The sequence below is a fragment of the Canis lupus genome, chromosome 36, assembly GCF_048164855.1.
Source record: "Canis lupus baileyi chromosome 36, mCanLup2.hap1, whole genome shotgun sequence".
In the NCBI taxonomy this organism is placed as follows: Eukaryota; Metazoa; Chordata; class Mammalia; order Carnivora; family Canidae; genus Canis; species Canis lupus.
The window spans coordinates 29,642,740-29,670,694 of record NC_132873.1 but is presented as its reverse complement, the minus strand read 5'-3'; the positions used below and the strand labels follow the sequence as shown (position 1 = coordinate 29,670,694).

Genomic DNA, 27,955 nt, shown 5'->3' with positions numbered 1-27,955 from the left:
AGTGCTCATCACATCACATGCCCTCAATGCCCGATATAGAATTTTCTTAATGAAGGCCTACTGATGGCAAAATCTGTCCTGTCCCAACCCGCTGAAAAATATCTTTATTTTGCCTTCATTCTTAATTGCTGTTCATTTTGGGTATCAAATTCTATATTTGTCAGTTATCTTATTAATTGAAGGTATTATCTTGGCTTTTGGTTTTCATTGTTGGGTTTACAAGTCAATGTTAACTGACTGTTGTCTGCTTTTGAAATCTTATGTTTGCTTCCACCCCAATTTTTTCTCTCTTGCTTTCTCAGTTTTTCTTGGTCTTTTTTCCTGTATTATCCTTTCATCATATTTTCAACTTTTTTTTATATTTCTCTAAAAGAAGTCTTTGAGGGTTTTATTCTGCTGTTATTTCTTTCTTTGTTCTGTTTTAAAAAAAATTTTTTTTTTATTTCTACTGGTTTTTACTTTTGATGCCTTATTTCTTTGGATGTTTTATGATTTCTGTCTATAACTCCTATTTCCTGGAACTGTGGGAATGTTTTGAGGCCTAGGAAGAAGATGGATTCTCTTAGAGATTATTTGCTTTTGCTTCTACCAGGCGCCTGACTTCTGCACAATACAACTCAAAAACCCTGTGAAAGAAATCCTCAGCCCACTTAGTGTGAATTAGGGTTGAAAATCATGTGAGGGCTGATTTGGGGTTTATGAAATCTCAAGGGAGTATCTTGTTTTCTCCTACTCCGTAACAGGGTTTAAGACAGGTAATTTCCCTTGAATTCTCCTGGGAGTACAAGTGTATTTCTAATTCAGGCTTACAGTGGGTATGTAGTAGTTTGGGATTTTAGCTTTGTGGAAGGAGGCGGGCTTAGACTCTTCACCTTTGGTAGATCTTGGGTTTTTTCCTCCTATTCGCTTTCCATATTAACCAGCCCTGTGAGGTTGTGAAGTCTGGAGCTCAGGGCCATCTGGTTTTAGCAACTGTCCTCAACTTACTCCTTTGGAGATACCATCTTGATTCATTTTAGCCAGAATAGTCCTTAACTGTTGTCTTGCCGTCTTATTGATGCTTTTAAGATATTTTTCCCTTCCCAATTTTATCCAGCGTTTTTAGTTGTTTTCTGTGAGAAAGCCAGTCATTCCCTCCATATGCTGGAAAGGAAAGCCTTGATTGCCTTTTGAGCCTCCCTGTCACACAGCATTCTTATTGCATTTTTATGCTAACAAGACTAAATGGAAAGTCACAATCATTTGATTGTTAAAGATTTTAACTACCGTAAAGAAAACTTTAAGTCTAGTTATAACTTATAGAAAGCTAACTTTAAGAACTATTTAACATAAAAATATGAAAGGAATTTTGATATTTTTAGCCACAAAAAGGAGGACTAGGAGGAAGTAAGCCAATTAGAATATTTTATATTTTTAACAAAACTGGAAACAGAGGCATCTGTGTGGTTCAGTTGGTTAAGCATCTGACTCTTGGTCTCAGCTCAGGTCTTGATCTCAGGGTCAAATTCAAGCCCCATCTTGGGTTCCATACTGGGGATGGAGCCTACTTATAAAAAATAAAAAACCCAGAAATTTAGAATTTTTTCTTTAAAAAAAAAAAAATCTTAAATAGGCTCCCACACTGGGGCTCAAACTCATGGGCCCTGGGATCAAGACTCACTCCACCACTGAGCCAGCCAGGTGCCCCTAGAAACTCACAATTTTTTTTTCCAAAGATTTTTACTTATTCACAAGAGACACAGAGAAAGAGGCAGAGACACAGGCCAGAGGGAGAAGCAGGCTCCCTGTGGGGAACCTGATGTGGGACTCCATCCCAAGACCCCAGGATCATGACCTGAGCCAAAGGCAGACACTCAACCACTGAGCCACCCAGGTGCCCCAAAACTTAGAATTTTTAGAAAGCTAGTATGGTACTGCAGTAACTACTGTATTAGAGTATTTGTATAATTTTTTTAAAAATCTTCATAATAGTTACTGATTTAATTTTTAACAATTTGGAGCATGAAATACAGAAAACACATTTTTGAGGGAGAACCCTGATAAGTCAGCTGCTTATTGCAACTTGGGGTGAGCTATAGTTATTTTTGCAGCCTCAGTTTTAATACCAGAAGTTTCCCTAAGGGCTTGGAGAGCTTAGTCTACTTTTTTGATGTTTGGAAGCCTGAATACAGTAACAAAGGCTGTGTTTTGGGTTTCTGGTAGGATGATGGAAGGAATACTAGAACACTATTTTTCGGTTTACGTTGAGTCTTTTCTGTGGTTGTGCAAAAGGGAACACCTCTGAAATGTCCGTTAAAATACCTTACTGACAATCTGAAGTTCTCCATGCTAATTTTAGGGTATGAGTACAAGAAAGAAAAGGCTACATAAAAAGGTGCTTGAGAAGGTCTTCAAGGTCATTGTAGCTACTGTTAAGCTGAAATTGAAATTTATTTAGAAAATCATTCTTTAAAGTACATTTCAGGGCAGCCCCGGTGGTTTAGCGGTTTAGCGCCGCCTTCAGCCCAGGGCGTGATCCTGGAGTCCCGGGATCGAGACCCACGTCGGGCTCCCCGCATGGAGCCTGCTTCTCCCTCTGCCTGTGTCTCTGTCTCTCTGTCTCTAATAAATAAATAAATCTTAAAAAAAAAATAAATAAATACATTTCACTTTTAGCTCCAGTAACATTGTGCCTTTCAAAAGCACTTAGAGATTGGGATCCCTGGGTGGCGCAGCGGTTTGGCGCCTGCCTTTGACACAGGGCACGATCCTGGAGACCCGGGATCGAGTCCCACGTCGGGCTCCCGGTGCATGGAGCCTGCTTCTCCCTCTGCCTATGTCTCTGCCTCTCTCTCTCTCTCTCTATCATAAATAAAAAAAAAAAAAAAAAAAAAAAAGCACTTAGAGATTGATCTATTGATGATTCTTTAGGAAAAGGAGAGAGGACTGAAAATACATTGTTCCTCTTATGCTTTCATATTCAGTTGTGGGTTTAAAATAGAAGCCCTGGGTTTATTTTAACCTTGTCTGTAGCAAGATTATTTGAGAATTAGCCACTATAAATTACAGGTAGAAATCTGAAAAGGGGGATGTTAGATATATGATGATATCATATAATACATTTTAAATGGTTTCAGTAGTTAAGTGGAAAAAATAAAACTATTAGGATAAATTAGAGGAGAACCTTTATATTTTATTAGGGTGAGAAGGGAGTTTCTGTGCATGGCACCCAAGACAAAAACTGTAAGACTAATGATAAACTATGAAAAAGAAAACTGCTGCATATATAGAGTTAGTGCTCCTAATGCATAAAGAATTCATAAAGTCCATAAGAAACAAAATGGTGCAATAGAAGAAACAGGCAACTGCCATGAACAAGCAGATTTTAAAATAATTTAAAAATATAAGAAAAAGGTTGAGTTTTATAGTCAAGGAAATATAAATTATAACCATATATTACTGAAAATACATAAGATTTCTAAAGCTTTTAAGATAAAATAATCAGTGTTGCTTGATTCTGGATAATGGATCTTCATATAATTGTTGGTAGTGTTATGATTCGGAGCAATTTTCCTGGAGAGTAACTTGGTGAAATACATGAATCTTTTATAAGTTAGTGTGTTCTGTGACCTAACAAGTCTATTCTTAGGAGTTTATTCCAAGAAAATAATTCAATATGTGTGCAAAGACACAGTTAAGAATGTTCTTTGCAGCTTTCTTTGTAGCACATGATAAATGAGGGCAGTTTTAATGTTCAGAGTGAGGTTGATTTAAATAATATATTACTCTTTCCTACAATGAACTATTATATCTAGATGGTAAAAATGGTAGTGTAAAGAATATTTAAACTCATATTTCAGTCAACAAATATTTATTGAGCAACCCATGTCGGATACTGATGCACACAAGCCAAGTTTCTACCTTAACACATGATAAAAGTAAAAAATACAGCATACATAAGTAAAAAAGGCAATTGCAAACTATATTCACATGTATGTTTCTATGTACATAGAGATATTAGAATAATATACATTAAAAATATTAACAGATGGAAGGCTTGCATTCTGCATTTCTTTGCTTTTTTTGCTTCTCTGTACTTCTGAAAATTTTAAATACAGAACATTTTTGGGAACCATGTGGGATGCCTGGGTAGGGAGAAAGTAAATACTTGTTTTTTTTATGAAAGGAAAATAACTAATACTGAAGAACAACTTTGTGCCAGGTGTGTCTCTTCATTTATTTCTTGTTAGTCCCTTGAGGTAGTTCCCGTTTTGTTATCCTATTTTTGCCTCTGAGAACACTGAGGCTCAGAAGTTTTTACATGCCAGAGTCACACAGATGGTAAATGATGGAGCAAGACTCCCCTCAGCTCTGTCTGCCATCAAATCCCTTTCTCTTTTTGCTGTTAATCATGCCTAGAACGAGTATGTTTCTTATTTTTAAAAAAACAATGGCAATTCCCTACATCTATTTAAATTGGCAAAATTATGTGAAAAAAACCTTTTCTGATTTATTAAACAATTCAGATTTTGAATATCAGATAACTTGCTATTTTGAATTCCAGTACAAGGTGCTCTGTCAAGTAGCAACTCTATTCCATTATTTAATACTTAAATAAAAGAGTGGAATTAGATGAAATTTAAAGAATTAGTGACTCCAAGACTTTGATTTTCCTTTATAGTTCTATTTTACAATAACCCCCTTTTTTAAATCTAATTTGATAAATATTTAACTCAAATCATCAAATTTTTATTCCTTCCTATGAATTTTCAAGTCAGTTCACCTTGAAAAAAAAAGTATCTGTCAGACCATGTGTACTCACTTTTAGTTAGGGAAGTATTACCAACAAACATACCAAATCTTTGACTTTTCATAAAACAGATACAGAACATTTTTTACTTTATTTTTATTTTGCTTATTTTCAATAAACTCATACCTAAACAAAAATAAATTAAGCATATAAATAAAACCAAGATGACTATTTTGGTTAATTTGAGTTCTGAGAGATGGTAGGCGATGTGATTTTTCTTCTGAAATTAGGCATTAGGACTAATAAGGAATAAAGAAAGACACACCCTGATTTTCATAAACTATGATCCCATTCTATAATTATGTGACATTTTTATATCCTTAAGTGAAATGTTTTTCATATTGATGAAATAAAGATGTTTATAAGCTTTAAATTTTGTTTTGGATACACAGCTCACTGTTAATGAAGCGGCTGCTCAGCTCTGTGTGAAGGATAATGCCCTGCTGACAAGAAGAGATGAACTGTTTGCCCTGGCGAGGCAGATTTCTCGAGAAGTCACCTACAAATATACCTACAGAACCACCAAGTAAGTGTGTAACTGACAGTATCGCTTGATAGAAGTAGAACTTACAACACTACCCACTGTTAGAATATAATAAGCATTTTTCAAAAGTAGAAGTGTGATGTGATTGATGATGGTTCTGTAAAATTTTAAAGAGTGAAGGGACTTTTCAAAACATTGCTAATGTGGTTTTTGTTGTTTTGTTTAATTTTCTTTTCTTTCTTTTGAAAGACAGTTCCCTAGCACTACAGCATTGTTCTGGTGGTGGTTGTAAACCTTCTTCTCACACAGAAGCTTTGGTTTTGAGTGTGATGATGGGATTTAGTTAGTCAGCATGTATAGATTTATTTGTATACCCACTAACTATATGAACTTGTTGAACTCTTTGAGGAAGCAAAGTGGTTCCTTTTGCAAGTTGTTTGCAATCTAATGAAGTTAGTTCAATAGATGAAAAGACTCCATTGACCCGTGTTTAAGGGAAAATTGGAAGATGCCAGATTACATGGACTATGGACATGTGTTTGAAATATGGAAGTGGAATATGGAATATTTGAAGTAAAAAACCTACATGTTGAAAAGCAGTGGTGATTTTAAAGTTTACTATAAATACATCTTATTCCTCATCTCATCTTCACTTAAATCCTAAGCCAAATTGTGTATTACTATTTTGATTTTGTTCTCTTCTTCCACATGGACCCTGATTTCTAGTTTGTTGTCAGTTGTGTGTCCCACTGCTTCTCCGAGAAGATGCAGATGACCCTTTGCATTAGAGTCATTGAATGTGTGTTGAAAAGACACATCCTGAGTACCCTCCCCAGCCCTAATAACTCACAATTTCTGGGGACGGAGTCTTGCAATCCAAATTTTCACAAGTGTCCCAAATTATTCTGTTCCTATTGAAGTTTGGAAAGCCACTGTTGAGGCCTTTGCTGTCATCATGATTTCCCCTAACTCATAGCAGCTTCCTGGGCCACCCTGCCTAAAGGGTCCACATATTTACAAACTGCCACAAAGTAAAAATATGCAGATTAAATGAACAGGCTCAGAATATACAGCAATATTATGGAATTATTTATAATATTTTTTTAAGTTAGGTAATCAGGAGCTGATGAAGTGATTTTTTAAATTTTTTTCACTCTATTACACATTTTCTGACTGGTTTCTTTAAATAATCTAATCAAAGTTATACATATACATGATTTAAGGAGACATATAGTACACAGAGCTTATAATGAAACTCAGCAGTTTCCCCACTCCACCCTTTTCCCCTTCTGAATACCACACCCCAGAGGCAACTGCTTTCAACAATTTTTAGCTGTTTCTTGTAGTATTTACATTTATGTACTTTTTAAGTTAAGTATATTTTTAAATATGTAATAACGTGTTTACATAATTTAGAAGCCAAAGCTCTGTGAATACATAATATAAAAAGTTACATTCCTCTTCTGGTCTCTTTTTAACTTCTTCTCCTCAATGTAAATAGTTTTACTAGTTTCTTTTTCATCTTTCCAATGTATGTTTATACATTTGCAGATAAAAATATGTTTTCTCATTTTTACCTTTTTTCCAAAAAACAATAGGTAGTATTTATGCACTTATTCTGTATTTTGCTTTTAACTTATCTTGGAGATCTCGTCATAGAGAGATACATACACACCTTGCTCACTATTTTTTACAGCTGCATGGTATTGTACTGTGTGGATTATTATGATTTTTTAAAAAATATTATTTATTTGAGAGAGGGAGCAAGCATGAGCAGGGGGAGGGGCAGAGGCAAGGGAGAGAAACAGGGATTCCCCATGTGAGGCTCGATCCCAGAACCCTGGGATCATGACCTGAGCTGAAGGCAGATGCTTAACAAACTGAGCCACCAGGTGCCCCCAGCATGGTTTATTTAACCAGTCTTCTGTTGGTGGATACTTGAGTTATTTCTAGTCTTTTATCATTATAAATAGCACCATAATAAATAACACCATACGTATTGTGTTGATTCTGAAATGTACTTTTTTTGACATTTTAACATCTTTTGAGGGATAACTTATAATTGATAGCTTATTACAGTTTAATTGGCAGTAGTATTTCATATATCTGTAGGTATCTTTGGGATAGAGTCCCAGCAGAGGGATCTCTAGGTCAAGGGAAAGTGGATCTGTACTTTCACTAGGCAGACAAAATGCATTTTAATCCTACATAGCCCTGGGATGCCCGGGTGGCTCAGCGGTTGAGCATCTGCCTTCAGCTCAGGGTGTAATCCCGGGGTCCCAGGATCAAGTCCCACATCGGGCTCCCTGCAGGGAGCCTGCTTCTCCCTCTGCCTGTGTCTCTGCCTCTCTCTCTGTGTGTCTCATGAATAAATAAATAAAATCTTTAAAAATATGTATACACACACACACCCACATAATCTTACATAACCCTAAGCATTCATCTTAAATGGCCACTTTGGTCATTTTATTCTGAAGTGTTCCTACTGATCCATAAAAAGATAATCATGCAATACAATCCTCCTTGATTTTTTTTTCCTTTTTCATTATGTGATCATCACTGCATGTTTATTGAGTATTTTCTTTGTAGGGAATTCTTAGATAGTAGGTCTTTTAAAATGTTTAATTGTGTCTGCATATTTCCTTAATGTTAAGTAGAAATAATGAAAAGTCTCTTTTGTTATGTCAGTGTTCATTATGAATGTCTTACTTTCTGGTATGAGGGTTTCAGGGCTATATGGGTGGAAGTTTATAGATTGAGATGTCTTTAGAATAAGACTTGTTACCTTCTCAAGTTTTTCTCTTTTCCCATTCCATCCAGGTCAAAATGTGGAGAAAGAGATGAATTGTCCCCAAAAAGAATTAAAGTGGAGGTAAGATTATGCATTATATTTTCTTATGCTAATAATGTTTACTTACTAGTTCAAACTGGAAAAGGATGTTCCATAAACAAATGAAAAAGGTGAATTGTGGAATCTTTAAAACAATATAGAATTGTGTTGCCTTGAGGTATCTAATTTGAAGTAGGATACTAAAGAAATTCTTAGAAGGAAACAGTAATGAGATTGATGTCCAGTCAGTTTATCACAGGTTGATTTGTCAATAGGTTTTTCTTACAGATTTAAGATTTTGCTGGTTAAATGATTTGTTTTATGATCTTATATCATTAGTCATCAAATACATTCAGAGGAGCTAGAGGGCGGAGGGGAAGGGAGGCAAGAAGACTCTCCACTGAGCTGGGACCCCAAGCTTGGACTTGGGCTTGATCCCAGGACACTGAGATCATGACCCGAGCTGAAATCAGGAGTCAGATGCTAAACCAGCAGAGCCACCCAGGTGCCCTGAGGCTGTCCTGATTGTAGGCCTCCAAGAGGTAAAGTGGGAGTTGAGCAACAACAAAAAAAGTGCTTTTCTTAGGGCTGTCAGAACTGTAGAATGGTTTCAGAAGTACTGTTCCTTAATTTGGATTGAACGTTTTTTTAAAAGGCCAGTCTGCAGCAAGCAGTGTAGAAATTTGAAGTTTGACAGCTCCTTCCTTTTTTTTCTTGGGCAAGGGGATGAAGGTCCTTATTACTCTCTTAGTCATCTGTTATTTAATTTCAAGTTAGAGCAAATAAGCTATGTTTGACTATCCTAAACTCTTCTCATTTTAATGAAGCGTCTGTGTGGACTAATCTTTCAGTCATACCGAAGTCACAATGCTCTTTTAAAAACATAAATCCCTTTCTCACTTAAATCTTTCCAATGGCTTACTACTATACCTAGTGTAAAATCTACACTTTTCCCCAAGACATCTAAGACCTAACATGATTGGACTCTAACCTTGTATCTCTAACCTCATCTCCTACCACACTTCCCCCTTCTTACTGTGTCTCAGCTACACTGACCCACTTTCTGTTGCTGGAATATGCCACACTCATTTGTGCCTCAGCGCTTACTGTTTGTTGCCCTGCCTAGATCTTCCCATGGCTTCAGCTCATAGCCGAGAGTTTCCTTGACTTCCACGCCTCTCTTTGTAAAAGGGCACCCTTACCTCAAAATCAGCTTTAGGCTCATTCTCCTGGTTTGTTGTGTTTTCATAGTACTTAACTGGTATCTGAAATTATATATATTTGTTTTTATTATAAGTCTGCCCCATTAGATAAGACTCCAGCTCTTACCTGTCCACTACTTTATAGTCAGATTTGATAATAGTGCCTTGTACTTAATAGGCACTTAATAAAATCTGTTGGGTGAAATAATCAATGGCTATGATGAAGCATCTTTGACTTCTTGAAAACTTTAGCCTAAAGCAGTGGTTTTCAAAGAAGAGAAGACTTTTGTCCAAAAAAGGCCACACTTTAAAAAATTGTGCTTATATTTTTATTTTTAATCAACCTCACTGTTAGCTCTTTGTAATGTTTAAGATGGGTTAACCTCAGATATTATGCAAAAAACTTGCTGAAATTATCCAAAAGGCCATTAGAAGATAATCTAACTAGTGACGTAGTTTCCATCCTGTTGCATCCCAAGATCATGAACAAGAGAGGATCCCAGTGACTCTGCCCCTGAAGGGATGGCAGGTGAACATAGACACCGCTAAGAAGGCATGTGCCATTGAAGGATTTAGAGGAAAGACGGTATAAAATGTGCCTACAGACCAGGAAAAGTAGTCACCTGCTAGCCTACAAATTCTGTCCACCTCTCTTTCTGTCCACCATTGGCTCTCTGTGTGACCTGGACTCGCACTCTTGTCACATTTAGGCCCTGGTTTCCTTTGTTGTCTGTGTTCAGAGATCACTGTTGTACATTGAAATTTGAGATCATGAGTCTCATGGCCTGTTTGAGCTGTCATTTTTTTTCTTGTTAGGCTGTATTGGTAAGTCTTTCTGACCTTCTCATTGGCCCTTATCTGAAATTTAAGCAAAGTGTTTTTTGTATCCAGTCATAACGTTTTGAGTTTCCTTTTAGTAGCTCAGAATGTTGGGTTACTAGCATTAGATGTCACCTTTAAATATGTTCCACTAGAGATAATTGAATGATGGTTCTATTTGGTTAGTTTATTGTTTTTTTTTTTTTTTTTTTTAAATATTTTTTCTTTATTTATTTATGATAGTCACACAGGGAGAGAGAGAGAGAGAGAGAGGCAGAGACATAGGCAGAGGGAGAAGCAGGCTCCATGCACCGGGAGCCCGAGGTGGGATTCGATCCCGGGTCTCCAGGATCGCGCCCTGGGCCAAAGGCAGGCGCCAAACCGCTGCGCCACCCAGGGATCCCTGGTTAGTTTATTGTTTTACTAGCGTTCACAAAGCCACTTGAACAGTTCTGGACTTAGAATTAAGATAATCGCTGTTTCCTTTTTCTGTGAATAACAGTTTTAACCATTCCTAAATAAGACAAGTGTGATTCATCAACTCAGGCTACTTTAAACGCTCTTATAGACACTAAATTCTTGATTTTTGTTTCCCAGAAATAAATAGGGATTTGAGCTTTGAATTTAGGACAGTAGTTTACTTCTTTTGCTGGTTTGTTCTAAATGTTTTGTTTTTGCTTGTTTTTTTAAAAGCACTCATGTATGGTTGGGCAACAGTATCTTCAGAGTATGTGTGTGTTATGCATATGTGTTCCTACACATGTAGCCAGTGTAATCCTTTGCAAAATATACAGTATTGGCATCAATCCTTGTTTAAGTTCTCTGGTGTACTCTAATTCAGATCGAGATACCAGAGCTACTCATTCGGTTCTGGAAGCTGATTCTGAAGCAGGTAGTGAGTGGTGTGTAGGATTGTAAACTCCCTTAATGACATTTCATCAAGTATTAGTGCATTGTTTATACCTCCTTTCTATGTGGCTCCCAGCGAGGGGGGGAGAATTCCTGGCAAGAGGAGAGATTAAAGGAGGCTCTGTTGAGGGGATAAAAGAAGGGTAGAGTTCCAGAAGGTAAAGGTGTGGGGTCGAGGGGCATCACAGAGATACACTAGCATGGGCAGAGACAGAGCTAAGAAAATAACTACACATATTCAGAGAACAATGAGACCAGTTTGTTCGGAATTTATAACTGATACCAAGGACTTCATAAGTAAAACTAGAAGGATTTTAGAATTCTTTGAACATCCTGTTTCTTATTTCATTTGAATTACTAATTCTCCATTAAAAGAAAATCCTATAAAGATAAGCTTAATGCATTATAAATTATAGCAGATTACTAATTACTAGGCCCAAATTAATGAGAATTTTTCTTTCATTTTCATTTTTCTTTTTCTAAAATCCATGATAATAACCAATTAACACACATGCCAAGTTACTGACTTTTTTTATCTCAAAAAAAATTAGTTTTTCTAGTGAACAAAAAGAAATGTAATATCCAGTAGACAAAATAGAAATCACATAAAAAATAGACATGTAAGGGAAAGAAACATTTTCTTGCATGCCATTACCAGTACATTAGGACACTCATAAAACTAGCATTTTGTTCAAGCTTGGTAAGATGTTTTCTTCTTGCTAAATGCTGTGATTTTCTGATCTGTTTGTGGAAGGTTAGGTAGAAGTTTTAAAATCCTTGTGTGAGTTCTTTTTTTCCCCTCTTATTGTGTAGTAGGCTGTTTCCTTTTAAGGATAGTTAGCTATTTTTTTGTTTTTGTTGTTATCATTTAATATAGGATACGGATTGTAGTGAAGTACTCGGAATAATCTGTTGTCCTTAAATAGCATTCCTTTCTATAGGGAATATTAGATATTAAAAACCACAAGAGATTTTGAACCTTCTATAATTCTGAGAATAATGCAGTAGACATGGAGGAAGAAGCCTGCTAGCTTGGAAAGGCCTTAGGGTAACCCATCATTTGGAATGAAGCCTCTAAGGAAGGCACCTTTTCAACCTTTTATGTTAGTAAGTGAGGTTTGGGGGTATTTCTCCTGTCCCGGCTGGATAAATAGCTTGCCCACCTGGAATGCAACCCTTTGTATGGATCCACTTTCAGCTAAAATGGAAATGAATTATGTTTATTGCTTGCTTTTTCTTCAGAGACCTCAAATCTAGCTCTGGGAAACTTGTGAAAAATAACTTTTTTATTGAATCTGTTAATGCATGTCCCTGCTAGGCATTTGAAATTCATTATCACAAACCTTCTTGTTTATCCTTATGTGGAAGCTTTATGATTTCCATTTATAGCCAAAGAAACACCAAGAAAGTCTCAGTAACTTGCTCAAGTTGCCACATTGCTATCTAGTGGCAGAGCCAGGGCTTCAAATCTGGGTCTGACTCCTAAACTGCAAAGCAATACTACCTTCCTGGGTGCTGATGAGCATTCACAAAGCACCTTCCGTGTAAAAAGCACTGTTAGGATTAGAAGGCCGAGTGTGTGCAGAATTGGTAGTCTTTAAAGAGGGGGGAAGGAGTGGCATTTACCAGTTTCTATTTCAAGGAGGCATACCCAAACATTATTAAGTTTTGAGTGGAAAATTTAACAATATAAATTACAAAATGTATTTAAATTTAAGACATTGCCATTTGACAGACAGTTTAGGATGAAGAAAAGCACTGTTGGAAAGAGAGTGAGTCAAGAAAAATTAGTTTGACTTATTTATATTGTACCTATGACAATGCATTTAAGACAACTTGACAGCTAGTTAAAGGAGATGAAAAACCAACACCCGAAGTCCCTGGTACTCTTGTCTTTTAAAAACATTAATTAAAAGTGGATTCAGTTGATAGCCTTTCTTTTTCATTAAGAACATAGCGTGTTGTACGAACAAATCCTGTCATTACCTCCAGTGTTGTAAGTAATATCTTGGAAGAGAGGAAGAATATGTAAGAGCACCTGTCTTGGGACTGGCCACGGGAGCTGACTAAATGGGCTGTTAGTGTTCAGATCTCATCTGTAGAATTTCTTCGTTCACTGAAATTGCTGAAGACTAGGCAAAGAGATGGGAGGTGACAGCATTCTTGATCCTGTGTGGGCTGGGAGTGCAAAGCAATCAGAGATAACTGGATGAAAGAAACGCGGTTTGTTAATAGAGACCAGAAAGTCAGAGAATTGGGGCTTGAAGAAGAAAGACTTAGAGGAAACATCTGCTAGCAGTTCCAGTGGGATGGGGGTGGAAGGAGGAGGCAGGGGGAGGGAAGAGGGTCAGAACATCCACCTACGCTGTTACTAAGTTTGTTGAAAGAAAGCTGGTCTAATTTGATGTAGACTCTTCCCCTCTGGATCAGAAAAACAGAAGCATTACAATCTGCTATTCATATAGAAAGTGTGAGTAAAAAAAAAAAAAGAAAGAAAGAAAAAAAAGAAAATGCACGTGTGAGGCTGAGAACATCTGGTGGAACAAACCATTTTAAAGACAGCTAAGCAGTGGCTTTAAAGTAGCTTGCTGATATTTGGTGGCAAGGTTGAGGAGGAATGGGGGTGGAGACCAATGGGATGAGAGTAATTAGGTCATGAACAGCATCCCACCCTGTGTCTTTTATTTTCTCAGTGCTCAGAATCAGAGTCTCCCCAGTATGGGAACACTATGATTAATGGCAGTAGCCAAGAATATGACATGAAGATAAATTGCTCATAGCAATGGTACAGCTGGTTCTGGAGAAAAACGCTTGAGAGACATATAACAAAAGTCCTGCACCAAACATCATGTGAAAGAGACCAGTTTCTTGGGAATGTTCTCACTCTTGTTTCTAAGCCATATATTTTGGAGTACCTGAAAATGTAGCTCCTCAGTCCTGTAGTTTCCCATAATGAACTATCAGAGACTGTGGGAGCAAATCAGAATGACTAATGTACTCCAGTCTCAGAGAGACCACTGATTACTTGGATATTGTCGTTTATTGCTTATTGCATGTTTTTACTTCTCTTTATTAACAAAGGAGCAGTGTCTTATTTCCCAAAATTTTTCACATGTAGAGTTTGAAGTCCTCCCCTTCCAGCTTTTCCATATTCTCATGGTTGAATAATCTGGACAATGGTGCCATCATATGTTTGTATAGCAGTGTGTACTTTGCCAAGAGTTACCATTTGCATTACTTCATTTAATCCCCACAAATCTCCACTGGGTGGATAAAGCAGATGGTTTCATCTCCATCTAAAACTTGGGAACAGGGTCCCTGGGTGGCGCAGCGGTTTGGCGCCTGCCTTTGGCCCAGGGCACGATCCTGGAGACCCAGGATCGAATCCCACGTCGGGCTCCCGGTGCATGGAGCCTGCTTCTCCCTCTGCCTATGTCTCTGCCTCTCTCTCTCTCTCTGTGTGACTATCATGAATTTAAAAACAAAAAACAAAAAAAACTTGGGAACAACGGAAATAAGGAGGTTAACTTTCCTGCCTGGTATCACACATCTAGTTCTCAACACAAGACTAGAACAGCACTGGAATATTGGAGGTTCTGGCCTGGGCACACTCCACCCAGGGCATGTTGAGAAGCCGGAACTGTATATTGTCCCCCTCACATTCATATTGGGCTTTAAGAAACGCAGATCTGGTTTGTTTCTTCCCCGAGACCTTCAGTGGCTTCTCTCTGATTTTAGGACAAAATCTACAGGTTTTTTTGTTTTTTTTTTTGTTTTGTTTTGTTTTAATCTACAGTTCTTAACATGGCTTTCAAGGCCTTACAGAATTTGGCCCTGCGTATCCAACTTCTCTCACCACTCCTTTCTCAGTGTATTCCCTTGTTAGCTATATTAAATATTGTCTGGCTTCCCAAGTGTGTTGTCCTGTTCTTTTTGCCTCCAGGCTTTTCTTTTCTTTGTTTCTCTCTCTTTCTCTTTTCTTTCTTTTTTCTTTTCTTTTCTTTCTTTTCTTTTCTTTTCTTTTCTTTCTTTTCTTTTCTTTCTTTTCTTTTCTTTTCTTTCTTTTCTTTTCTTTTTTCTTTTCTTTTCTTTTCTTTTCTTTTCTTTTCTTCTTTCTTTCTCTTTCTTTCTTTCTTTCTTTTTCTTTCTTTCTTCTTTCTTTTAAAGGTTTTTTATTTATTCATGAGAGTCACAGAGAGAGAGGCAGAGACACAGGCAGAGGCAGAAGCAGGCTCCACGCAGGGAGCCCGACGTGGGACTCGATCCCAGGACCCCAGTATCACGCCCTGAGCCAAAGGCAAACGCTCAACCACTGAGCCACCCAGCTGTCCGCCTCCAGGCTTTTCTATAAGCTTCTGTCTTTGCCTAGGGTTCTCTTTCAAGTCTTAGCCTAGACATCATGCCCTCTCAGAAGACTTCCCTGACACAGTGTCCTCCACTATGTTCTGGATCTCTTTGTCCTTTTCTCTCAGGAGTCATTGAATCCCTAGCATTGAGTACAAAGTCTAGAACTTATTAGGCAAACGAGGGATTTTTGATTAATGAATAAACAAGTGTTTCCAAATTTCCGTTGTTCTTTCCACTAAAACAGTTCCTATCAAAATAGTATTGCTGATTTTATTGTTTAATACCCAAGATTTCTTATACCGTGTAAGTAATCTCTAAGATGTCTATACTATGTAAATATCCCTAACGTTTATCTTATTCCCCCTGTATCATAGAGATGCAGCAAGTCACTCATAGCATGCTATTTTACTGTGATTAAATCTGGTAGCATTTTGCTGAAGGAGAGATGGGTGGGGGAATGGGGTAACTGGGGGACAGGCAGTGAGGAGGCACTTGATGGGATGAGCACTGGGTGTTATGATATATGTTGGCAAATTGAATTTAAATTTTAAAAAGTAAAAAAATAAAAATCTGGTAGCATTTAAGGGGAACTTAATAAATATCAGTAGCAAACATCTATGGGGTAATATCTATGTGCCAGTCGTTGAGCTAAGTGTTCTTCATGAATTTTTTGGTTTCTTAGAATGGTTCTAAAGTTAGCTGAGTAGACACAAAAAGATGAAATAGTCTTTCTAGTATCAAAGTAAGTAAGTAGTAGAATTGAGTTTTGAACTCATTGTAAATCTAAATCAGTTCAGCTTATGAAAATCAGAGCTGTAAAGGATGTGATGTGCCTCTGTTTACGGCAGTGAATTTCATAAATGTGGTAACTCTGTGATTTTATACTTTGAGCAGAGGCTTTGAAGCCAGTGTCTGTAGCTGTAAAATGAAAGGAATCTAGGGCTGTGGTAGACATTAAATGAGATAGTATGTGTAAAATACAGAAACATAGTTGGAACTGGTGGTGTGGGGTAGTCACCTGGAAAGTGATAGCTTCTCTTGTTTTCCAGATCTTCTCCTAGCTTCCCTCATTGAATTTCCCTCGTTGAACAACCCCAACAGATAGGTGCTCTTAACGCAAAAGAGAGATTGCTAAAGAGAAAGTTAGATTTGTAGGTCTAAATAAGTTCTTAGAGGAAAATGGAATGACGAAACAAGTGTACTTTTGACTTGGATTTAGATTGTATCCACTTGTATAAAGTTCATTCTAGCTCAGTCAATGATTATATTACATACATTCCTCTGAGCCCAGAGTCCTTGGTTTTTGTGGGGTCCTGGAAAGGCAACTATTTTCATTACTTTAAAAATGCTGATTGTCTGTTGACCCACCATGGAGCTCTCTGAACTATCTCAAGATGTCAAATTTATTTGCCCTTGACTCTATTTCATTGCATGTCTTTGAATTTAAAAATGGCAAATTATTAAGAAATGAAATTTTTAGATGAAATCTTTGAAAACACGAGATCTACAGTGGAGAAATAAGACCCTGATGGAGAAAAACTTTTGAATCAGTATCTCTTATTTCATATAAGATAAGATATTATGTTATTATTACATCTCTTTCTGCTATGTTACTATAAGAATTTTGGTTTTTAATGATTTACTCTTTGCTACAAATAATTAGCTCATGAAACTAAGGGTGAAATATTTTGGAGATCAATGACCATTTCGGTGAGGAGTTCTTTAGTAGCTTTTAGTAAAGTTACTAAAACCATGCTGTTGTGATGTTTGTAGATTATAAATTCACGTGGAGCAATAAATGAGAAAAAAAAAGCTGGAAAAAAGTAGTAGGTGGATTGGCACACTATATATATATAGTATACAGTGAAAATCATTTAAGTTGATGTATTGTCCAGGGGGAGAGTGCCCCCAAGTTAGTTCTGTTTAATAGACGTTCTGTTTCCTATGTATTGATACACTTACTTAGCAGTGATTACATGCTATAGGCAATGTCTCATCTGCTCCTCACAACAACCCTAACAGATAGGTGATCTTATCTGTATTTCTTTTAAAGATTTTATTAATTTGTTTGTTTCTGAGAGAGAAAGAGCAAGTGCACGCACAAGTAGCAGAGAGAGGGAGAGAGCCAATGCAGGGCTCCATCCCAGGACCCTGGGATCATAACCTGAGCTGAAGGCAGATGCTTAACTGACTGAGCCACCCAAGTGTCCGTCTCTATTTTTTATATGATAGAAGCTAAGGTTCTGGAAGGTGGAGTTACTCCTCCAGTGTTATATCGCGAATAAGTGATAGAATTGGAACATGGAAAGCAGAGCTTTCTTCAAGATTTATTTATTTCAGAAAGAGTGTATGTGTGAGCAAAGGGGTGCAGGGTGAACAGGGGGAGGGAGGGAGAGAATCCTGAAGCAGATTCCCCACTGAGCAAGGAGCCTGACATGGTGCCTCATTGCAGGACCTTGAACTTGTGACCTGAGCTGAAATCAGGAGTCAGCTTCTTAACCAACTGTGCCAACCCAGGCGCCCTGAGTGCAGGTCATTCTGATTCAGTTCCCATTGCCTGTCAATGAAATGCTGAAGGAGAAATGACACATCAGCAGAATTCTTTAGAAATTCAGGTTGGGATTATTGGGTAGCGCTTTGAAGAAAATTTTCATTGGTTCTTTATCCCATTATATAAAACAGAATAAATTTCTGATGGGTGGTTAGAGAGTTAAATTTAAAAAACAAAGCAAACAATGAAATAAAGCTTTAGAAAAATTAGAGGGGCAGATCCCTGGGTGTCTCAGCAGTTTGGCGCCTGCCTTTGGCCCAGGGAGTGATCCTGGAGTCCCGGGATCGAGTCCCACGTCGGGCTCACTGCATGGAGCCTGCTTCTCCCTCTGCCTGTGTCTCTGCCTCTCTTTCTGTCTCTCTATGTCTATCATAAATAAATAAATAAATAAATAAATAAATAAATAAATAAATCTATCTTTTAAAAAAAGAAAGAAAAATTAGAGGGTAGGTTTGAGTATCAAATCTCTAAAGCAGGATACCTTTTTGAAGCTTATAATGATAGAAGAATTTATAAATATATATAACTACAGTATATAAAAGTTTTAAAAATTTTGAATCTCATTACAAAAATATGAATTGGCAAAAATGAAGAAAACAACACCACCCAGTCCTGGCAAGAAAAACTTAGGGTTTGATTAACTAGTAAAGGCCCTTGGGGGAAGTAGTGAATGAAAAATGTTCATAAAAATGTTCATCCCTTTGCAGTAATTGAACTTCTAGGAATCGACTGTATTGGGTAATCTAAGCTACGGAAAATGCTATTTCTATGAAAATATTTTTGGAGTGTTTTTCAATCTAAGAATAAGAAAAAGAATCTAAACATCTGATTGAATATAGTGATTATCACTAATTGAACCACTAGGTGAAATGCTATATGAAATGTTATATAACCATTATTATTCACAAATGCTTGTGAAGTCTGTATTCCAGTGATGTATAAGTCTTACTATCTTTCTCATTTGTATTATTGTGAGGTTACAGCTGTAGAAATAGGGTAATTGTAGATAAAAGACTGAAAAGAAGTATTATACATTAAAATCTTAATCATGAAAAAAAAATCTTAATCATGATTACTTGGGTAGTAGGATTAACGTGGTTTTCTTTGCCCTGTTTTCTGAGTTGTTGATATTTTATTTACAAACTCTAAGTAAAAAAGGACTTATTCTTTGACCCATAGGATGGATTTCCAGATTTCCAGGACTCTATGCAAACACTCTTCCAGCAAGCTAAAGCTAAGAGTGAAGAACTCGCTGCTCTTGGTTCACAGGTAATGTAAACCACCAGTTAACATTCCATATTATTTATCTGTAGATTGAAAAATAAATGACTTCTTCAGCTAGAGTCCATTTTAAGCATCCAAGGACTGGATTTGTGTTGTTTTTGAAATGTCATTTGATCCACAGCTGTATCAACAAGATAGCAATAATAACGTAATGAGTAAAATCTGATACAGTGATACTTATTCTTTGTAGTTTTATAGGAAGAAAGACAGATTCTCTACTTAAGAAAACTTAAAAGAAGCGATTTGCTACCAGGAAAATAGCCATGTTGACTATGGCTGTGTGTAATACAACTCTGGATACAGTAGTACTAGTTCTCAATAAAACATTAATCATCAACATTGTAGCTATGGCTAAATCATTTTGATTCATGTATGAGAAAAAATAGTTACGTTTAATAGGTAGCTTCAGGCACTTTTTGCTATTATTTAATTGTCCTGTGCTGAAATTAACATTTAAAAAAGTCATTTCTGCAAATGCCACCTTTTAGAAAGCACCATAGGTTTTATGCCTGTGGATCTTCCAGCTAGTGATTGCTCTTGGCCAACTCAGTAGTGCCAAGTTTTGTTACTTCTTCTGAAGACAATGAAAAATACATTTCCTCCTTGGAAATCTTGCTGAAATTTTATCAATTAATTAGTAATAAGTTCAAATGAATTGAAGTTACAAGCTCCTTTTGATCTGGTTTATGTGCATTCAGAAAAATAGTATAAGATTTTATCCTCTTCTGTGAATTAATACTTTTCATTTATTGTTTTTTTTCTATTGTGAATTGAGATTTTTTTGTAACTAATTTTATATAGCTACTTCCTTATACTATTCTTCTATGTGGCATGGCAGTGATTCATATCTGCATTTTGACTATTAACGTCCTTGGCAAAATAACACAAATGCACTGCTTTGAACATCATATAAAAGTAATTTAAAGCAATACATAAAGAAAGAACTTATAAAACACATGCAAAGATGAATTTCTATTTACTTGTGTATTTTAAGCGTGTCTTTTTATGATTGGTTGGGAAATACTGCAGTTTCATTCCATGATGAAGGGGAAGAGTCTTGTTGGCACTGGTGTTTTTCCTGCATAATTTGCATTGTTTAATTTTGGTGGGAGGTGTGTTTGTCTTGTTCTTCTAGACAGCCATTTTACACCTTTCCTCCCCCAACATACTGTCATCATATCAGAGTAGATATAGTGCCAAATCCTAAAATAAAAATGCCAAGATCTCACCCTGTGTGTTAGAAGCAGTTTATAGCAGATGTTGCTGTTGCTCTGAGGTTCCTTTTAAAAAAAAAATATTTTAAAGGACTCAGTACTTGGGGAAACAAAGCTAAGGTTATTTTGCCTTTGAGCTGAAATGGAATTCTCTTTAAAGGATGTGCAGGAAGATTTTTTTTCTTTTGCACAGATTCCAACATTTTATGTTTTAACATGATAGAGACATCTAAGCATATTTATGGAACGTGTATACCACATGAAGTGTGAACTAATTTAATGAATACTAAATATATTTGCCTGGAGTCTGAAATAGGCATCTTTAAACCATTAAAAAAAATGTAGAATGTTTTAGTTACTGATTTTATTTTTGCTTTACTTACTAGCAGCCTGAAAAGGTGATGGCAAAGCAGATGGAGTTCCTTTGCACCCCAGCTGGCTATGAGAGACTGCAGCATGCTGAGAGAAGACTCTCTGCAGGACTTTACAGGCAAACCTCAGAAGAGCACAGCCCTAATGGTGTGACTTCTGATAATTCTGATGGACAAGGTATATCTTAGAGTGACCTACATTTTGAGAGCCAGTTACTATGTGCACTTTAAAGAGAAACAAAAGTTAGCTTATTTTTAAATACTGATATTTTATAGATTGTTATACATTCTTTATAAAAATTAGTTTTTAAATTGTCTTTTTCAAAAGAAAAATTTGATCCTGCAGATTTAATTAGCAGAGTTTGGTTTATATGTTTGTGTTTTACCTCATCCCTAAATTAGCTGACATACACAGTTGACACTTATTTTGTAAAGGGTGAGTGGGAATGGGACGTGTAAACAGTGTAGATCCTTCTCCCCAAAGAAACTGATTCCATGGGAGACATTTATCATTTTTTAAAAGATCACAATTTCAAAAAAAAAAAAAAAAAAAAGATCACAATTTCGTATTTTCTTAGACTTCACAAACAAATTTTTCTATGATGTTTATAATATTTGGTTTCTAAGAGAGTACAGTAAGTACTTCTAAAGTACTATGACAAGAATACAGAGATTTGTAGAGATATTATAGGAATGGAAGAGACTTGAAGAAATTTTATGTGCTTTCAGGCTTTAGATTGGCCTACATTCCCTATGAAGATATTTTATGTGGGACATTGGAAATTGTTCTCTTGAATTCTTAAGTTTAGAAAGCTATGATTGATGAATATTTTCATCGTTTAAAAAAACTATTTTCATTTTTTTTTGTATTCACCCATGAAGAAAATCTCAAATCATCATCATTTACTCATAGTATCTCTTGTGTGCCAGGTGCTCTTCTAGGCACCAAAGATGCATCAGTGGCTTGGAGCTTACACCCTAATGGAGGAAAATGTACAATATATAATATAGAAGTATATCCTCTAGTTCCAAGTAATGATACATGTTTGAAAAAAAAAATGTTGTTTTACATATTATTATTATTATTATTATTATTTTAAGATTTTATTTATTTATTCATGAGACACACAGAGAGAGCCAGAGACACAGGCAGAGGGAGAAGCAGGCTCCATGTGGGGAGCCCAGCCCGATGTGGGACTCGATCCCAGGACTCCAGGATCATGCCCTGGGCCTAGGGCAGATATTCAACCGCTGAGCCATCCAGGCATCCCGATGTTTTACATATTATTGTTATACTTTTCTAGAGAGTGGCTGCCATTGTCAAAAAAAAAAAAAAAAAAAAGATTTCTAAGTGAGAACACCATCTTAACAAGCATTTTCTAAGTGTTGGATAAAATATATCAGCAGATCAGAGTGCTGGAGGAGAAGAGCATTCTTCCTTTTTAAAAATATTACAGAAACTGTTTAGTTGAGCTCTTGTTTAACTTCTCTAGTCATCCTTGACGGTTATGACTTAAAAGAGTTAAGCAAAACCAAAATTAAAGATTGGATGACTTTAATTCGTGAAACCAGGATAATGCAGTTTGGGGTGGCAGTCAGCTGAGTATGTAGATTTAGGTTCATGAGAGAGATGATTTGGCGTGTAAAACATTTTACCATATCTGTGCTAATTCTGTTTTAATGGATTTGCTATAAGTTTTGTTCTTGCTGTTTAGGATTAGGCAATTGTTTGAAGCCATCTCTGTCTTGATATTTGTTATTATGTGGTTAATGACATGTCTTGGTAAAATAATTGCACTGGTAGTAAGAGAATGCCTTACAGAGGGGATGAGGATGTTACCATATGCCAGAATTGGAGTACTTACTGGAAATCTGTCTTTAGTTTACGTATCCCTCTTAAAAAACGTCCTGATAGAATTGTAAAACCTTGGAACTAGCATGAATTGCCATTTCCCTTCTCAATTATTATTTAAAATATTCCTCTAGCTATTATTTAAATTCTTCGGTACCTGTTGCCTTTCCTTACTCCTTCCCTAAGGAGTGTTTAGGAAATTTGTGAAAACATATTTTTAAGAAAAACCAATAGTGTGTTTTTAATATTATTCATATTGGGTTTTTTCTTCCTTTTCATTAGGAGAAAGACCTTTGAATCTCCGAATGCCTAATTTACAGAACAGACAACCGCATCATTTTGTGGTGGATGGAGAGCTGAGTAGACTTTACTCCAGTGAGGCAAAGTCCCAGTCAGGTAAGAAAATGGGATGTGATGAGAGACAGTAACACTTGAATAAAACATCTTTAAATTCTACTTTCCAATCTTCCACATCTCCACCACCCCTCTGCGTCCCCTCCCCCCAGCCAAGAAAAAGTCATTACTAACAATGCTACTAGTCAGTTTTTCTCCCCTTGGAAATAAGATTGCCCTAATAATAGCCAGTCGTTTTTAGAACATAGTATTCCAAAGATTTGACAGGGGAAACTCATAAAGGTTGATACAGTTTTGATTATCTATTACACAAATGGTGACTTTTATACAGATTTTTAGAAATTTATTTATTTATTCATTCATTCATTCATTCATTCATTCATTCATGAGAGACAGAGAGAGAGGCAGAGGCACAGGCAGAGGGAGAAGCAGGCTCCTTGCCGGGAGCCCGACGTGGGACTTGATCCCGGGACTCCAGGTTCACGGCCTGGGCTGAAGGCGGCGCTAAACCACTGAGCTGCCCTTATACAGAATTTTATTTATTTATTTATTTATTTATTTATTTATTTATTTATTTATTTATTTATTTATTTCAGAATTTTAAACCAAATAATCCATGGCTGATTTGAGTTATGCTGTTGCCTTTTTCCAGCCTTTCATACTATGAAATTGATGGATTATGTGTTTGCTCTCCCACTAAGAAACCTTGTATACCAAAATCTAAACTTTTCTTGCAGATGCATGTTGGGGATGATATTTATATTTCAGAATAAACTGAACTCCATAAAAGGATAAGCTCTTCTTTTATTATAGTTAGATGTCTGCCTATTTTTCCCCAAGAGAAAGTGAGTTAGACACTAAGTAGTAGAGACCAGCACCATTTGAAAGTATCTAGTATCATTCCGTCTTTGAGTTAAAGTGAGTAACTTTAGGAGTCACTTGAAGTCTGTTGCTTTGTCTGTAAAACAGACATAATTTCTCCTGCATAGAGTAGTTATAAGCATTGAACAGGGTAGCATATATGAATTGCCTGGCTGATAGGAATTCAGTAAATGGTAGCTACTTTTTTTTTATACTCTTGCTAAATTTAAAATCCACTTTTGCATAGAGTGAGTAAATTCATAAATTGAACTGATTTCAGATAAGGCTTTATTTAGTTTTGGTTACACTTCTAGAATCCTTTTCAAAGTGTGTTTTGTGTATAGGTATCTGTCTTCCAGTATTTCACATAGAAACTACATTTTGTTGTTATTCTGTAGTGTTTTCGTGAGGTTGAGATAACTATATACACATAACCCAAGGAATGATTCCTTATGAAAGTAGTCTTATCCCTGTTTCTCCCACCCTAATGTATCATGGATAGAACTTTTAAACACAGTTCCATGTTTAAATATGGAAGATGTTTTCTTTTTATTTTTTTAAGATTTTATTTATTTATTCATGAAAGACAGAGAAGCAGAGACATAGGCAGAGGGAGAAGCAGGCTCCCTTCAGGGAGCCTGATGGGGGACTTGATCCCAGGACTCCAGGATCACGCCCTGCGCTCAACCACTGAGCCACCCAGGCGTCCCGGAAGATGTTTTCTGTCTCATTTTTTCATTGATAGTAATTAAATATTTTAGCTAGTAACTTTGTTGTATATGCATGACCAGTTTTAGTTTACATGGTTTTTTATCATGTTGAACTAAGCATTAAATAAAAATATGGTCTATGTGCTAAGTGGCTTTTTGTGTCTTTCAGAATTTGACTCTCATGCCACCTTATATAGGTACTATCCCCCATTTTATAGATGAAGAAAGATACTAAGGCCTAGAGAGGTGTGTAAGTTGCCTAGAGATGTATATAGCTACTAATTGGCAGAGATGGAATTTAAATCCAGAATCCAAGCTCTTAACTGCAACTCTGTAAACACAAAATTTTTGTATGGAATCGCAGAATTATGAATAGTTGATACTGTTCTATGGAGTTTAGGGGTTTGTTTCATAAGTTGGAATTTGTTTTTTTGTGATTCATTGATTTAAAGTATTTGCACTCTTTGTGTTTCCATTTTTATGCAGAGAATCTTGGGATTTTAAAAGACTACCCTCACTCAGCTTTTACTTTAGAAAAGAAAGTCATCAAAACAGAGCCTGAAGATTCAAGATAGCTGTGATTCTCCCACTATTCTCTGGAAATGGCATTCGATTTAAGGATAATGCTCCATCATAGAAATAAGCCTTAATAACCAACGTTGCCTCATTCAGCTCAAACAGATTCATAGCCAAAGCATAAGGACTGATACGGTAGTCTGCGGAAACCAGGAAGACAAAACAACAGCCACAAAAGAGAAAATTGAGAGAATGTTGCAGTCTGTAACAGAAATATTGATCCATTCACATTCCTGTGTAAGTCATTTTATGTAGAAAAGCTTACAAATTAATATTGTAAGCATTCATTATTTAAGAATGTACAATGTATTTGTCTAATTTATAGAAGTAAAATCTAGATGTGGAGGCCTTTTGGTCCAATAAATGTGGAAACAGTTTATTTTACTTGAAATTTCACTGTCTACTTTTAAGTGTGTTTAGCATAAAATTATATGTTAGTTTAGAATCTTTGCAGTCATAAAGAAAGTTTAAGTGATGTAGTTATTGGCAGGGTTGCAGTGACTTTGGAAAAATGGAAAGCAAATGCTCAACTTAAACCAAGGAAAATATTGTGGATTTAATATTTGATAAAACTGATTTTGTTTAACGGGAAATGTGTCATTTTTAGTCGTAAAATGTCACTTTTGCTGGCTTAGTCAGGCACATTTATGCAATTAATAAATACTAAAGTAAAGTTAAAAAGATGAGCAATAGAGTAGAAATCTCTTACTTAGTTGACTCAGAATGCTTATATCATTATATCATAAAAATAGGAAGCTACTACTTGGACAAAGAACTTGAAACAACTGAACTGATGTGCAAAAGCCGTGACTTAAATATTGCTATTTAAGAAGGTGTTGAATGGATTAAGACATATGTAAGTTAACCCCAAATGTGAAAAGGATGGTGACTGTTAAAAAGGCTCTAATAATATAATAGAGTGAGAACCATTTTATAGGTTGAAATTCTTCTTTATGTCCTGGATGGAATCAGAGAAAGTCGGGGCTCGCCCAGACCATACAGGTGTGGACAATCACTACCCCACATTTGCAGGCATAATTCTGAGGAGGTTTAGTTGACACCTGGATTCGTTATTTATTTCACAACCTTGTATGCCTTTCATATATGTGTATGCAGTTTTTTCTTAAGATCCATTTTAGCTTGAAAGTATGTTTTCATCCCTTCCCCCTATTTAATTAATAGGCTGTGTGCATATTTGGGGGTGTGTGTGTGACTAAATGTTAATAATGTCCTTGCATACTTATGAGAATTACACATTGGAATCCATGGTTTAAAAAAAAAATACTATTTCTGCCAATTTACATTTTTTCTTTTGGTTTAAGAGAAGATATTTGACAGCTTACCTACTTCCTCCAGATTCATCTAAACCCAGGTATTGCTGAGAACAGCATACTGAACTGGAATATGTGGTTTTTTGGTTTTTAGTTCTGCTCTAGGTCATAACTGCGTAAAAAAAAATATTAAGTCATAATTTGTTATACTAAAATTCATCAGCCACATGTTAGATGAAATGTCTGGACTGTAGTCTCTGATCACTGTCACATATATAATTGCTTTTTCATTTTGATTTGTAGACTAGCTTTACGGTAGAAACACCAGTAAACAACTTTTATACTATTGAAAGGCTCTTTTTCCTACCTAAATGTTTTAATTGTACCATAGTGTTTTGCCCACTGAAGAAGCTTTTTATGGACCTTGCAACTTTGTTGCTAGCTTGAGGTTGATTATTGTGGTTGTATTGTTCACTGTGTGTAGAAATAGTATGAGTACAATTTAAATAGATTGTTCAGTTTTTAATATTAGCCATAGAACTGGTTAGTATCTCAGTAGTTTCATGAAACGTTTCCTGTATTCTAATCTATTTTGAGAAATTTTGTGGGTTTTTTTTAATTGTGTCTTACAGTTCAAGTTTGTAGATTTTAATAAGCAACAATTTTTAAAGATGCGGTAATCTTCCAGTTAATATTTATCTGTCTTTCATGGACCCACACACTGCATCTGCATCTTTAAATCCATAAATAAGTTTCCTTAAGTATCATACTTTCCTGGTCTTTCAAGCGTAATGATAAGGGGGAAGCACAAGAAAAATTTCAGTAGAATACAGTTTTTATTTTGTAAACACTAATGTATTAAATTTGCTATACATTGAAGCAAATAATATATATTTTTATTTGAATTGTATATATGAATTGGATGTTATAACTAGTTGATTTTTTTCATTGTGTTAGAGGTATTTTCACTGAACAAGGTCAATTGGTTACCTCAGTATTACAGCCAATATAGTCCAAGGGACCATTTCTCCCCAAGTCTGTGTTGTACTTTATTATGTGAAGTCTGCGTTTCTGTGACTCTTAAATCTGTTGGTGAGGTGGGACGAGTGCACTTGCTTCCTGTGGCAATAAAGATTTTCTGTGCCTCACACATTTATGTGTATAGAACTTTCTGCAAAGCACTTTTCACAGTAAGTAATACTAGCCCCCCCCCACCCCGCCCCGCCTCCCCTCAATGGTTATTAGGGCTAGGCTATGGTGTAAGGGGCCAGGCCCAGGACTTATGTCTGAAGTCAGGATGAAACATTATTATCAGCTACCTTCATTTCTAGAAAGTTATTTGGCAAACAGGTACTCTGTTGACTCTGGCCTTGATGGGGGATACGGTTTGGTTTGGTTTGTGTCATTCTCACATGAGAGAGGTTCACAAAGACATTGTAAAAGTGACCCACCATATCTAACCAACTAAATTAATAAAAGGAGGAACGTTAGGATTTAACATTTATCATATACTAATATTTTTAAAGTGTTA

The 27,955-nt window shown here is 36.2% G+C and overlaps 1 protein-coding gene across 2 annotated transcripts in view; it reads left to right on the top strand.

The window, feature by feature from the left end:
• Nucleotides 1-27,574, top strand: part of NAB1 (NGFI-A binding protein 1) — a 46,100-nt gene extending 18,526 nt beyond the window's left edge. Inside the window, exons 3-8 of one of the 2 annotated variants that reach the window (XM_072813103.1) lie at nt 5,182-5,315; nt 8,094-8,145; nt 19,111-19,200; nt 20,819-20,978; nt 22,935-23,048; nt 25,064-27,574. In XM_072813103.1, the coding sequence (XP_072669204.1) occupies nt 5,182-5,315; nt 8,094-8,145; nt 19,111-19,200; nt 20,819-20,978; nt 22,935-23,048; nt 25,064-25,152 (639 nt within the window). In that variant the 3' untranslated portion in view covers nt 25,153-27,574. Of the gene's footprint in view, nt 1-5,181; nt 5,316-8,093; nt 8,146-19,110; nt 19,201-20,815; nt 20,979-22,934; nt 23,049-25,063 lie in introns of both variants that reach the window. The other variant, XM_072813102.1, reaches the window with a different exon arrangement.
• The last annotated feature ends 381 nt before the right edge of the window (nt 27,575-27,955 follow it).